At 38.6% G+C, this 13,402-nt stretch overlaps 1 protein-coding gene across 11 annotated transcripts in view; it reads left to right on the plus strand.

Annotated features, from left to right (window-relative positions):
* The window catches only part of ERC1 (ELKS/RAB6-interacting/CAST family member 1), a 176,379-nt gene that overhangs the window by 52,658 nt on the left and 110,319 nt on the right, over positions 1–13,402 (plus strand). For 7 of the 11 annotated variants that reach the window (XM_058189594.1, XM_058189601.1, XM_058189593.1 and 4 more), the window contains 3 exons: positions 3,235–3,375; positions 5,045–5,238; positions 12,519–12,530. In XM_058189594.1, the coding sequence (XP_058045577.1) occupies positions 3,235–3,375; positions 5,045–5,238; positions 12,519–12,530 (347 nt within the window). The remainder of the gene's footprint in view (positions 1–3,234; positions 3,376–5,044; positions 5,239–12,518; positions 12,531–13,402) is intronic. The other 4 variants (XM_058189602.1, XM_058189596.1, XM_058189597.1 and 1 more) reach the window with 1 other exon arrangement.

The raw sequence follows: 13,402 nt of genomic DNA on the forward strand, positions 1-13,402 counted from the left end.
TTCCTTCCTTTGTCCCATTCTCTTCTTTTCTTTTCTTTTCTTTTATATTTATTGTATCTTTTCCCCTGCATCCTTTCTCTAACTTTTAGGACTGTTACTTTCATATTTCTCCCCCTGTTTTTACCCAGTCTTTTCCCATTTCCTTCTCTTCCCTTCTTTTTGGGGGGATATCCCTAACCATCCATTCTTTTTTTGTCACCATCAATCCCACAGTGTAATTATTGATTTTTTTTTTCTTCAGTTGTTTTCCTTTCAACATTATATTCATGCTTCTCCTTTATATTCTCTTTTTCCCTTTTGGTGTGTTCTAACCAGGCTTTTGCTTCTTTATTACCCTTGAATGCTTCACGCACATTTTTTAAGCATTTCCATTAATTCCTCATACTCCCAATGCTCCATATTGTCAATTCAATTTTTTTAAATTTATATTTAATTAAAATTCAAGTCCATGTAGTCTCTTTTTTTACTTCCAAGTAATATCTAGTTCAAATATTTATCTAGTCCACTCCAACTTTAAAGCTTTGTTATTTTTCACTTCCTTTCAAAGTCAGGACCCAGCTGTTTAAAAAGAAACAAATACACCTTAAAGTTCCTCACAGTAGTCAAGGTCATTGCTGTTCCTTCAATTTTCAAAACAATCCTTGTAGTGCTTTATTTCCACCAGCAGATGTCTCTCTCCAATCCACAATTCCCAAGACAACAAAGTAACACCTTTGCAAAAATGTTTTAAATCCACATAAAAAATATGTTTTCTTCAATTTCTTTTCCTTTTATTGTTTTTAATTTCTCCAGATTCCATTTTAAATCCAATTATAACATTTCCTTTCTTGTGCTTTGAAATTTTAGCTTCCTCTTTGTTCTTCCTTCCAATATCAAAGCTATCACAAATAATTCAAATCTTCATTAAAGAGTGCTTGCCCTCAATTTTCTTTTTCCTGTATTATTTTTAATTTCTCCAAGTCCAATTTAAGTCCAGGTAGAAAGTTTTCTTTTGGGGGCTTTAGTCCTTTAATTCCTCTTTGTACTTCTCCCTCCATTAAAATTCCCAAGTGCCAATTAGCCACTAATTTCCATGCCAGGACCTCTTTTACAATTTTAAAAAGTTCCTTTTTTACCTGTGAGTTGGCCAATCGCACACCCGGTACCAATGCTCCATTCAAACATCGCTCCTGCACAAAATCTTAGTCCGGTTGCCCTAGCTTCAGAGCGGTCGTTTTAATGGCCGCCACCCCGGCCGCCAGTTCAGAGAGCTGCCTCCAACCTTTCGAGGAACTTGCCTGTTCCTCTTGGTCATCCAAGGAGCCTCTCCTTCTTCACCGTCCTTACAAGATGGTTCCGGTCTGAAGACACCTCCCCCCCAACAGTGGTTTGTCTGGCTGGATTTTTGCGAGGCTCATGAGAGCCCGCTATTTTCCAGCCAGTCTTGCCGTGATGCTTCCAATTCTCTTGAATTTAGATTTTTAAATCTAAAGTTTATTAAGAAAATGGACAAGAGGGAGGATAAAAATACATGACTCTGAAAACGAATAAAGACAGCACGAAATATGCTGTGCTGAGAGTCCTTGGAATGCCATTGAAATAGACTGTTCCCAGTAGCCACTGGCTAAAGGGGAGGATATCCAAACTAGGCTCTCCAAAGGCTAGCTTATTGCTCTCTTATTGCGTGTTGGGGGATCGGGTCAATGGGAAGAGGCATTCCTTCAGTCTACGGAGTTTGAAAACTAATTTAAGATTCCTTGCTGAGAAAAACTTTAGAATCCGTTTGTCTGATTCTAAGCTGCCAACTAAGTTAAATGAGTAATTGCATCATTTGCATAAGCTTGTGTCAAAAGTAGGGGTGTGCAAACCATTGGAGTTTGAAATATTTCAGTTGTTACATGCTCAGAATGAAATGTGCATGTTTTAAAAGTTGTTTTGAGTTCCAAACAACTCATGCTGTTTTCTTCGGTACTTGGACCAAAACTTCAGATGGTATTTTCAGTATTTCACATGGAAACACTTTCAGTGTGTGTTTCCTGTGCCTTGTGATCTGGTATTTTTTGAAAAAGAAAATTTATCTAAGCTAACATAGTAGTTGTGACCATCCATAAGTTATAACAAAGCAACAGTTGCTTAAATCTATGCCTTAAGCCTGAAGAGCCGTTGTGTATTTTGCACTATTGTTAGAGACAGTCAGGGCTCCACAACTGAATTATTACAAAAGCTCAGAGTTGCAAGTTGTAACAAGGACCACTATTATTACAATACTGAGTTAGTATAGTTTGAGTTGCTCTGTTGAATTTTGGGCTATGTGTGCACTGTTGCTAATGAGTTGCAAATGGATGGATGTAAATGAATGTAAAAGCTTGAGGCATTGGTTTATTTTGTCTTGTCCTTATTTAACATTAATGATATGCATGAAAGAGTGCAGCAGCCCATAGAAACCCAAAGCAGAACACAAATGTGGGAAGACCAGCAGACTAATTGTTTTTTGCTGGGCTTTAGCTTGTGAGACTGAAAGATCTCTTACTGCTTGCAGTTGGTTCTTATTGGAATTTTTAAAATAAAAATGATTACTCATGATTTTTTTCTACAGAATGAATGACAGACACTAATATCTGTGAACCTTGAGTGGAAAAATTAGGAAAGGAAAGACTTATTCCAAAATACCATGGTTTTCTATAGCCAGAATACATGAAACGTATTTTTTTTTCATTCTGTTGAAATGGTTGAATTGCTTCTACATATATTTCACTGGAAAATAATCTATTTAGAATGTTTTGGGAGAAGGCGTATTGTTCCAAAATCAAAACTAATTATGTTTCCCATTTTATACACCTTTACACATTCTGTTAGATGAAGCAAATCTTTATGTTGTAAAAAAGAACAATTTCTCAAACTATTTTTTGGATTTACGGTATATTAAAACTTAAATGCATTTAATATTTTTATTAGTCTTGAAAGTTCCTCCCAAACTCCTATTGCTTATTTAAATAAATAAAAAGCTATCACGCTGAAAATAGTATGATAGCTATTTTTAAATCATATATCCTTTAAATGAGTTTTAAACATTAGTAACTAAGTTGTAACTAAAACACTTCAATTTTGACTCTAAAAATATGACAGTATATATGGAATGGAATAGAATGGAATGGAATAATCCATTATTGCAGTATGGTGCTCAAGCCTATGAAAGAACACAATAAATATTTGAGAATGAGAGCAATATCTGTTGATGCATTTATTGTCTTGTAGACTACACTCCTGGATTTGAAGGAACATGCCTCTTCATTAGCATCAGCAGGATTGAAAAAAGACTCTAGACTGAAAACATTAGACATTGCTTTGGAGCAAAAGAAGGAAGAATGCCTGAAATTTGAATCTCAGCTGAAAAAGGTAAACATTATATTCCTGTCTCCTCATAAATGAAATTTTAATTATGACTTTAACCTTATTTCATTGTATCATTGAGTTCATTGCTATGCAAAATAAGATGTAAAATTATTACTGCACTTCTGTTTGGGAAGAAGTTCCTACCCATTTTCATATGATATTTAAAATCAGATAGCCTGCTTCTTTATAGCACACATAAGTATTCAAAAGGTTATCAACTAAGTATCAATAAAGTAGAAATAAATCAACCTGACATAAATATATGTTGAATGAGTGTTGAAAGAGGTGCTGATCATTGAAAGTCTGCAAGTTAGAGTCTTAAGAAAACTCATATTATGAACTAGAGAAGCTACTAAAATCTTTATGGCAACACTTCCAATCTGGAATAGTGGCTTGGCGAGGGGGGGGTGGCTTTCTGAAATCACTGTATTTAAAAAAGACGGGAAATAGTCCAATTCTGTCCACAACCACATATTTCTATAATTAGAAATTAGCCAAAAAATGTATCTTAGCTGGCAGGGGAGATTGACACCTGTCTTATTCTAACTAATTTGTCAATAGTATTTCGACTTTATCCAGCCAGTAAAATTTTAAGTCAATTTTAAAGACAGTAATCTCTTAGAGAATGTTTGTGGTCAGATGTGTTTCATCCATTTGTTATAGTTGTCACGTGTTCATGCAGAGTTTATTGGGATTCCCAGGAAACCTATAAGGTATTAGGGTGAAGTTGTCTGGACTAAAATCTGAGTCTCTTTAAGATACACAAACAAAAGCAAAAACTGGCAGCAGCTGGAAAGAAACAAAAATGTAAAAGATGCTCCAGTAGAAAATTAAAAAATATTGGTGTATAATTTATACCAATTTTCTTTTTTTTTAAAAAAAAAAGACTTATTCTGTTGCTTCTGGGATAGGTGAAAATATTCAATATAAAAATATGGCTAGTATTGGACACTCACACATTAACAAATCTAAAGAATACTTTATTATCCCGCAGGGTGATTTGATTTAAATCAAGACTATTTAAATCATAATTTTTAAAGAGCAACTGTCATCTCTCTCCCGCAGCAGCTCCTTTTCTGACCCGCTGTTGACTCACCAACAGTCCCAATATTGCAGAGTATACAGCCTCATGCTACATAACTAAGCTCCATTTCATGATGAATAAATTAAATTATCAATGTATCTTAAATAGAAAACCAGCTTTAGATAGATTTTTACTCCAAAAGCATTTTATTAAAATAAATTTGATAAAAATAAAAAAAAATCCAATTTAATTTTTTTTAATCTGTTTTTTTTTTAATTATTGATTTTTATCCACCCTGTTATGCCTGTCTGTGACTATAATAATAAAGATCTGGTTTTATGTGAATATTATAGAAGATAAGAGTACAGTTTTGTTGTTCAATAATTAATAATAATTACCTTGATGAACGTATCTTTTCTTTTATGTACACTGAGAGCATATGCACCAAGACAAATTCCTTGTGTGTCCAATCACACTTGGCCAATAAAATTATATTCTATTCTATTCTAATGTATCTTCATGTTGTAAGAAGAATGGCTCCGTTTTGTATGCAGTGGCTCTCCTTCCATTCTTTTTTTTTCCTTTCAGAATAGAATATTTTGTAGCATGGATGTGCAAAATAACTCTTAGAATGTTTTTCCTCAAAAGGCTTACGAAGCAACCATTGAAGCCAGGGCCAATCCAGAGATGAATGATAGATTTCAGCAGTTCGAAAAAGAGGTGGCCCAGTATCGAGAAGAGTCTACTAAGGCCCAAGCTGAAGTGGATCGCTTGCTGGAAATCCTAAAAGAGATGGAAAATGAGAAGAATGATAAAGATAAGAAGATAGCTGAACTGGAAAGGTGAGAACGGTGTAAGAGACTAGGGAAAGAAAGGCAACTTTCATATTTATGGAGCTTCTTTTAAAAAGCTAGGCGTGGGTATGCACTTAAAAACAATGCCTTCTTCATAGTTGAGAAGTCTGCCATTTTTTGACTATTCTGAAAGATAAATTGAAATTTTGGGATACTGTCTAGCGAAGTATTTATTTTATGAAATAAAATTCATCCTTTTTCTTTTGAAACTAGAGACTTCCTTAATTTACTTAATATAGATTTGATGATATATTTTACTTGTGGGCACAGTTTAAGATTTGGTTGTTTTTATAACTTGACTACTATCTAAGGCAGGGATCTCCAACTTTGGCAACTTGAAGACTTGTGGACTTCAACTCCCAGAATTCCTCAGCCAGCAAAGCTGGGAGTTGAAGTCCACAAGTCTTAAAGTAGCCAAGGTTGGAGTCCCCTGATCTAAGGAAACACCTATCTCCGTATGAATCTTTCTGGACATTATGGTTAGTGGCAGAGGTGTTTTAAATACTTTGTTTGCCAGGTACAAAAGGCCTTTTCCTACTGTGTCCAAACTGTAAAATGCACAGAGAGCTGCACTCAATCTCCAGCCTCTTTGGCCAAGACTTTAATTTTTGAGCCGGTTTAGTAGTGATTTAATCACTTTTATAGTAGTTTCATTGATTGTTTTATATTTTAATTATTGATACCATATGGGCAGAAAAGCAGGATATAAATACTGGCCACAAGCCAAATTATGTAAATCGAAGTCACTTGTTAAGGAAATTTCCATTTAATCCTTGAAATGAAATAGCTTCATGTAATCACTATTTCTTATCTTCTGTATTATTCTTTCATTTGATATAATATTTCAATGTGTCAACAGATTGATCCAGAAATCTAAACCTAACCCTAGCCTACAGAAAGCAAGTCTAAACCTAACCCTAGCCTACAGAAAGCAAGTATGTTTTAGGGAAAAGTTGTACATATAGCATTACCAATTCTCAAGTTGAATTTGATAGGGAAGTGCAAAGTAAGCATTTTATTAAGAATGCACAATAACTGAGCACAGCAAATTCTCAGGATTGGATTACTAGCTCATCTTTTAGTCATGGGGGACTTTAACTTGCCATCGGCCGGCTCGTCATCGACAGTGGCTCGGGAGTTCATGGCTTCCATGACGGCCTTGGACCTGACTCAAGTAGTTGATGGCCCCACTCACATCGGGGGTGGCACTCTGGATCTTATTTTTATCTCTGGTCAGTGGCTGAAGGATCTGGATTTGAGAGATGTAGTCATAGAACCTTTGTCATGGTCAGATCACTCTCTCCTTCGCCTGGACTTTCTGACCGCCACTCAACACCGCAGGGAGACGGAACCACAACGTTGGTTCCGTCCCAGGCGCCTGATGGACCCGGAGAGGTTCCGGACGGAGCTTGGGCCACTTCCTGAGGGTCTGGCTCACGGCACGGCAGAGGAACTAGCCGCAGCCTGGCAACGGGCTGCGGCTGGGGCTTTAGACCGTGTCGTGCCTCTGCGGCCTCTGACCCGGCGCAGATCCCAACCGGCTCCTTGGTTCTCCGAGGAGCTGAAGGGGATGAAACGCCGGAGAAGACGCCTAGAGAGCTCCTGGAGGTCTAGCCGTTTAGAAGCTGATCGGACACTAGTTAGGTCCTATACTAGGACCTACCTAGTGGCACTGAGGGAAGCGAGGCGTTGCTACGCCTCCTCCCTCATTGCGTCGGCAGATAACCGCCCAGCCGCCCTTTTTCGGGTGCGGGATGACCCGTTGCAGGGACGTGCTGAGGAGTTTAACGGTTATCTATACGATAAAATCGTTCAGCTTCGAGACGGTCTAGACCAAAATTGCGGCGATTCAGATGAGGCGTCTGAGGGTGGTCTTGGTGACATTTGTTGGGATGAGTTTGACCCTGTGGCTCCCGAGGACATGGACAGGTTGTTGGGTAGGCTGAATGCCACCACGTGTTTACTGGACCCATGCCCCTCCTGGCTGGTGCTGGCCACTCAGGAGGTGACACGAGGCTGGCTCCAGGCGATTACGAGTGCCTCCTTGTTGGAGGGAGTCTTTCCGGCCGCCTTGAAAGAGGCGGTGGTGAGGCCCTCCTCAAGAAGCCCTCCCTGGACCCGGCTGTCTTAGGTAATTATCGTCCGGTCTCCAACCTTCGCTTCGCGGCGAAGGTTGTAGAGAGTATGGTGGCATATCAGTTTCCTCTGCACCTGGATGAAACTGTCTATCTAGACCCGTTCCAGTCCGGTTTCCGGCCCGGTTACAGCACGGAGACGGCTTTGGTCGCGTTGGTGGATGATCTCTGGAGGGCCAGAGATAGGGGTTGTTCCTCTGCCCTGGTCCTATTAGACCTCTCAGCGGCTTTCGATACCATCGACCATGGTATCTTGCTGCGCCGGTTGGGGGGATTGGGAGTGGGAGGCACCGTTTATCGGTGGTTCTCCTCCTATCTCTCCGACCGGTCGCAGACGGTGTTGACAGGGGGGCAGAGGTCGGCCCCGAGGCGCCTCACTTGTGGGGTGCCGCGGGGGTCGATTCTCTCGCCCCTTCTGTTCAACATCTATATGAAGCCGCTGGGTGAGATCATCAGTGGCTTCGGTGTGAGGTACCAGCTGTACGCTGATGACACCCAGCTGTACTTTTCCACACCGGGCCACCCCAATGAAGCTATCGAAGTGCTGTCCCGGTGTTTGGAGGCCGTACGGGTCTGGATGGGGAGAAACAGGCTCAAGCTCAATCCCTCCAAGACTGAGTGGCTGTGGATGCGGCATCCCGGTACAGTCAGCTGAGTCCTCGGCTGACTGTTGGGGGCGAGTCATTGGCCCGATGGAGAGGGTGCGCAATCTGGGCGTTCTCCTGGATGAGCGGCTGTCTTTTGAAGACCATTTGGCGGCCGTCTCCAGGAGAGCTTTCCACCGGGTTCGCCTGGTGCGCCAGTTGCGCCTTTCTAGACCGGGATGCCTTATGCACGGTCACCACGCCTCGTGACGTCTCGCCTGGATTACTGCAATGCTCTCTACATGGGGCTCCCTTGAGGGGCATCCGGAGGCTTCAGTTGGTCCAGAACGCGGCTGCGGGTGATAGAGGGAGCCCCTCGGGGCTCCCGTGTTACACCTATCCTGCGCAGACTGCACTGGCTACCTGTGGCCTTCCGGGTGCGCTTCAAGGTGTTGGTGACAATCTTTAAAGCGCTCCATGGCATAGGGCCGGGCTATTTACGGGACCGCCTACTGCTACCAAATACCTCTCACCGACCGTGCGCTCCCACAGAGAGGGACTCCTCAGGTGCCGTCAGCTAGGCAGTGCCGTCTGGCGACACCAGGGAAGGGCCTTCTCTGTGGGGCTCCCACCTCTGGAACGAACTCCCCAGGACTTCGTCAACTTCCGGACCTCCGAACCTTTCGTCGCGAGCTTAAAACGCACTTATTCATCTGCGCGGGACTGGATTAGATTTTAAAGTTATTGGTTTTAAGGGTTTTTTATTATTTATATTGTTTTTTAAATTCGGCAATAGAATAAGTTTTTTAATTGTTGTTTTTAATTTGTATTTATATGTATTTTAACTGCCTGTGAACCGCCCTGAGTCCTTAGGGAGATAGGGCGGTATATAAATTTGAAAAATAAATAAATAAATAAATAAATCTTTGTCTTTGGGATGGTACTTATCCTACTTACAGTCAAAGATAGTTTTAAGATGGACAGGCCTTACTTCACCTGTTATCTTTGGAAGGCACTTCATATGTGAGGAGGGGAAGAGTTTTCTCGTAGCTGTTTCCCATAAACAATAGAAAATCAATGCGATTATATCTGTTAGAGTCAACTTTTAAAATATTAATTTATTATTACCGTATTTTTCAGAGTATAAATCGCACCCTTTTGGGGAGGAAAATAGGAACAAAAAAAATCTGCCTACCAGGTATTCATCTGGCTAGCGTCCTTAGCCTGGTCAGCTTCAGCACATTAGTTTGCTCGCTGGTTTTGATGTTGGGGCTGGTTGGGGCTAAAAAAACAGCTTCTAAAGCACAGCTGATCATCAGAGGGAGCAGCAATTAGAAAAGCAGGCAAAGCAGGGAAGATCACTTCGCTCGTGTTGGGACTGAAAAACAGCTTCAAAAGCACAGGGAGCTCCAGTGACTAAAACAGGTGAAGCGCAGAAGGGGTAAGAGAAGGCAGCAGCTGTTCCAGGTAGCCATTTTGGGCATCGCGGGTTGTGTTTTCAGCCTCCAAACGTGTCGCATTTTCAGGCGGCGATTGGCGGAGATGTGCTTTGGCGATACCTACAGCCTTAAAGGGCTCTCAAACAGAGCATTTGGAGGCTGAAAACGCGACAGACGGAGCCCAAAAACACAACCCATTGTAGGTGGCAATCTCTGCAGCCAGGAAGAGGATGCTTGGAGGCCAGCGGGTGGGCGGGGCTACATTCACCCAAATTTTCAGCCAAATTTTACATTGGCTACGTTCACCCAAATACATTGAGCCAAATTTTAGGAGGGGGAAAAAAGAGCATCATACTCTGAAAAATACAGTATTTACTTTTTAGCATTTTTTGCCTAATGAAAGAGAAAAATTAAATAAACCCTCTTGCTTTCAATTTGTTTTTCCATAATCATTTTTCATTGATATTTATGTTGCATTTTTCTTTCTGCCTTTCTCCGGTTCTTGGATTGATTTACTGTATGGTTCCTTTGGCAATGCCTTTTCTGAATATGTATATTTCATGCAGTCTATCTTCCTACCCAGGGTCTGCCCCTGGATCACAGCCTGTAAGGAAGGGTTTTATGGAAGTTTGTAGGATACAGAATTTTGTTCAAGGATAATTGTTTCTTTTCTGTGAGGTGCTTGTTTTATACTCATCGGCTATAGTTTTTCCTGGGCTCGTTGCGTAATTATTTTGGGTATATTTATTGCATCTTAACAATGCAATTTTTATAATAGTCCAGTGGCATGAAATTACAAGGTCTTCAGAGTGATTTATACGTTTTAATCTCACCCTTAATTCATTTGAAATATTGCTGTAAATTTATAATGTTGCTGTGAATAAAATTCCCAATAGTTTTTCCCCATTAATTTTGAATCCATGTGCAAATAAGTACAAACAATTGAGGAAGCTATTGTAAGAGCATAGTGAAGCATAGAGCATTTGCAGTATCCTATTTGTATGAATCAAGGGAGGGATTTTTTTATTATAAAAAACAAACAAACAAACAAATAAATAAATAAGGCATTGGAAATGATAAATGGATGTCTTGAAAATGAAACACAGTTTTCAGGAAATATGAAAAAGTTAGCAAGCTTTCCATTAAATGATATAACTTTTAGTAAAGGGAATATTACTAAGTAAAGGGTTTTGCTTTATTAAAATCACTAGTTTCTATTACTGCTTTAGTTGATATATAAATTAAAATTTCATTATCAAAGTGATACATTCGTTATATAGCTCATAAATTCATTTATCATTTAAGCGGTTATGATAACAGAATTGGAAAACTCCCTTGTACATTATGAAAAGTGCAGAGTTATATATAATACATACTGCATATAATGCAGTACTTTGGAATATGTATGCCCTCACAATAGCATATATTTGATTTTAAAAATATAAATTCCGCATTTAATGTTGAAACTACAAACATAAAATTCCTGATTGTTGTAGCCTTTTTGTCATCAGGAGCGAATGATTTATGAAACAAATTCCTAAGCTGTTTTTGCTATGTAATTTAACCTAATGCCATTTCTTGGCAAAGAATAAATTTAACTTTTCACAGCTTTAAAGGAATGGTCTTAGAAAGTAGACATATACATTTATATTATAATCTCTTTTATTGTAAGCAAGTAAGTGATACATAAAAAGGAAACATTGACTGCTATCTCTGTTTTTAAATTCTTCTTGCTTAGATCAGGGTGGGGGGGAGATTAAAACCTAAGTATCCCAACTAAACTGATTTCCCATGCTGATTACAACAGTATTCAGGGAAGAATTGGTGATACGAGAGCAGCTTTCCCAGCGTAGAGACCAAAAGATTGTCAGTCCAGTAATAATCTTAAGTAAAAGAAACTTGACCCATGCAGGTCAACTTGAGTCAAAGCTGGAATAACATGGTCTTTTTCTGTTCTACTAGAATTAAAGTGATACTAATATACAGCTTGTCTAAATTCACAAAAATTATGAAGCATATCATTGTACACAACAGTGATAGTTCAGCCAAAAGAAATGAAAAAGAGTATAATCATTTATTCAGAATAACCTTTGTGGTGCCTTATCAGAATCCATTGGCAAATTAAAACCAACCAGTCATTGCTTTTTTCATGTTTTCAGGAGGTTGTGCTTTATTCTTAAATCCATGGATTAATACCAAATGAGCAAAACAAACATTCAAAATTACCACTTTGAAAATAAATGAACTAAGATTGTACAGTATAAATTATTTAGTTGAAATGATAAAATATCTTAATTTACAGTTTTATTTTAGCTTTGTGTACAGATAAATTTAATAGCTTCCACCTTTCATTATTATTTACAGTAATAAAAAATGGGTGCAAGTTACATATTTTTGAAGCTTAGAAGAGGCATAACATCTAGGCACTATAAAGAATCCAGAAAGCATAGGTGCTTGAAGAAGAAAAACTTGAGAATAACATAAAATACAGTATTTCTTACGAAGTCTAATGTTCATATATTATTTAAGATTGTTCACTCATTAAAAATTCTAGGTTCTCTTGAAGCTTCATGAACAACATACGAAACCTCAGTTTCACCTTATCTCTGTCCTCTTATTAAATTTGGCTTCCTCTTTGAGATAATCTTTTCAAATAAATATTAGACTTGACTGAGGAACAGCCAAAAGAAACTTGGTATTGTCAGGATTTTAACTTTCCCACTAAGATGTCTAAGATAAGAACATTTCCTCAATGGTAAAATCTTAACTTTTCATTGTGATCCACACAATGTACCAAGTATTTTCAGTATTACTTTTGGGTGGTGAGCCCTGAGATGCTGCCCATCTCGCTGAAGGTGACTCTGGAATCACATGTTATATATGAAAATATGTAATCTAACTTGAAAGCTCTTTCGTTGATCGAGAAACTTCCTTAAATAATTGAGATTTGACTGAAAATGTCTTACCTTGCTTTCTGGCTCTGCTTTCTGATGCTTTGCTGCTTTTCCGTCACTCTTCTTGATGTGTTAAGTTTGGAGTGTGTTTCTCATTAAATCTTTCTCTGACTTTCTCTTTCTCATTCCCTACCCTGGACTTGCTGCTTGCTTCAGCCTCACTTCAAGGTCAGTATGTTCATTTAAAGATTTTATTAGACTGGTACATCTGAAATTTGTGATGAAGCACTGCAGCTCTTTTTTTTCTTTTTTGAAAAGTCTCAAACCGAGGATTTTCTGCACAACAGAAGAAAAAATGTGCTTTATTCATATATTAGCAGTGTTCCTATTACTGTGATAAGTAGGAGAGGGTGGAACAGATCATACATTAAGAATTAGCTTCCTCCCTCATCATCTCGTTGACATAGTTTTCATCTCACTTATATTCATTTTTCTTCCTTCCTGATCATGGAGAAGAGAGGCCAATAACAAAACCATTTGCCAATCACTGCAGTTTTATTATTTAGTTTGATTGCTTATCATCAATTGTTTATTATTAGTTTTTGGTTCGGTGGCTTGTACAATTTCATTGATCATTTCAAAAGCTGTCATACTTCAAACATTGTAACAAACCCACCCTCATCCCCCGACTTATAGTTTGCTATGGATTATACGTGGTATCAGGTTTTTGAAAAAATTAATTTGTTTAAAAAAAGAGTTATCATTTTTATTTGCTAAAATATTTGGTGTGATCCTGTATCAGAGAGGAATGTTAATTAATGGCTCTATAAGTATAATACCACAATGTAATAAATATTTTCTGCGTCTCAATCTTTGAAAAAGCATGTGGATACAAGAAGAGATATGCATTTATGCAGTCAATCATAATTAGTCAAATCAGTTGAGCATCCTTTTAAAAAGAAAGCACATTGGTGTAATGATGGATGTTTGCAAAATGACCCTCAAGAATATAGACTACTGAATATGATGCCACTCACATGTTTCCTCTTTGCAGGTTGCAAGAATGATTGAAAGGGTATTAATAAAATTCTAAAAATATT

This window comes from Ahaetulla prasina, chromosome 7, assembly GCF_028640845.1.
Source record: "Ahaetulla prasina isolate Xishuangbanna chromosome 7, ASM2864084v1, whole genome shotgun sequence".
NCBI classification, from domain to species: domain Eukaryota; kingdom Metazoa; phylum Chordata; class Lepidosauria; order Squamata; family Colubridae; genus Ahaetulla; species Ahaetulla prasina.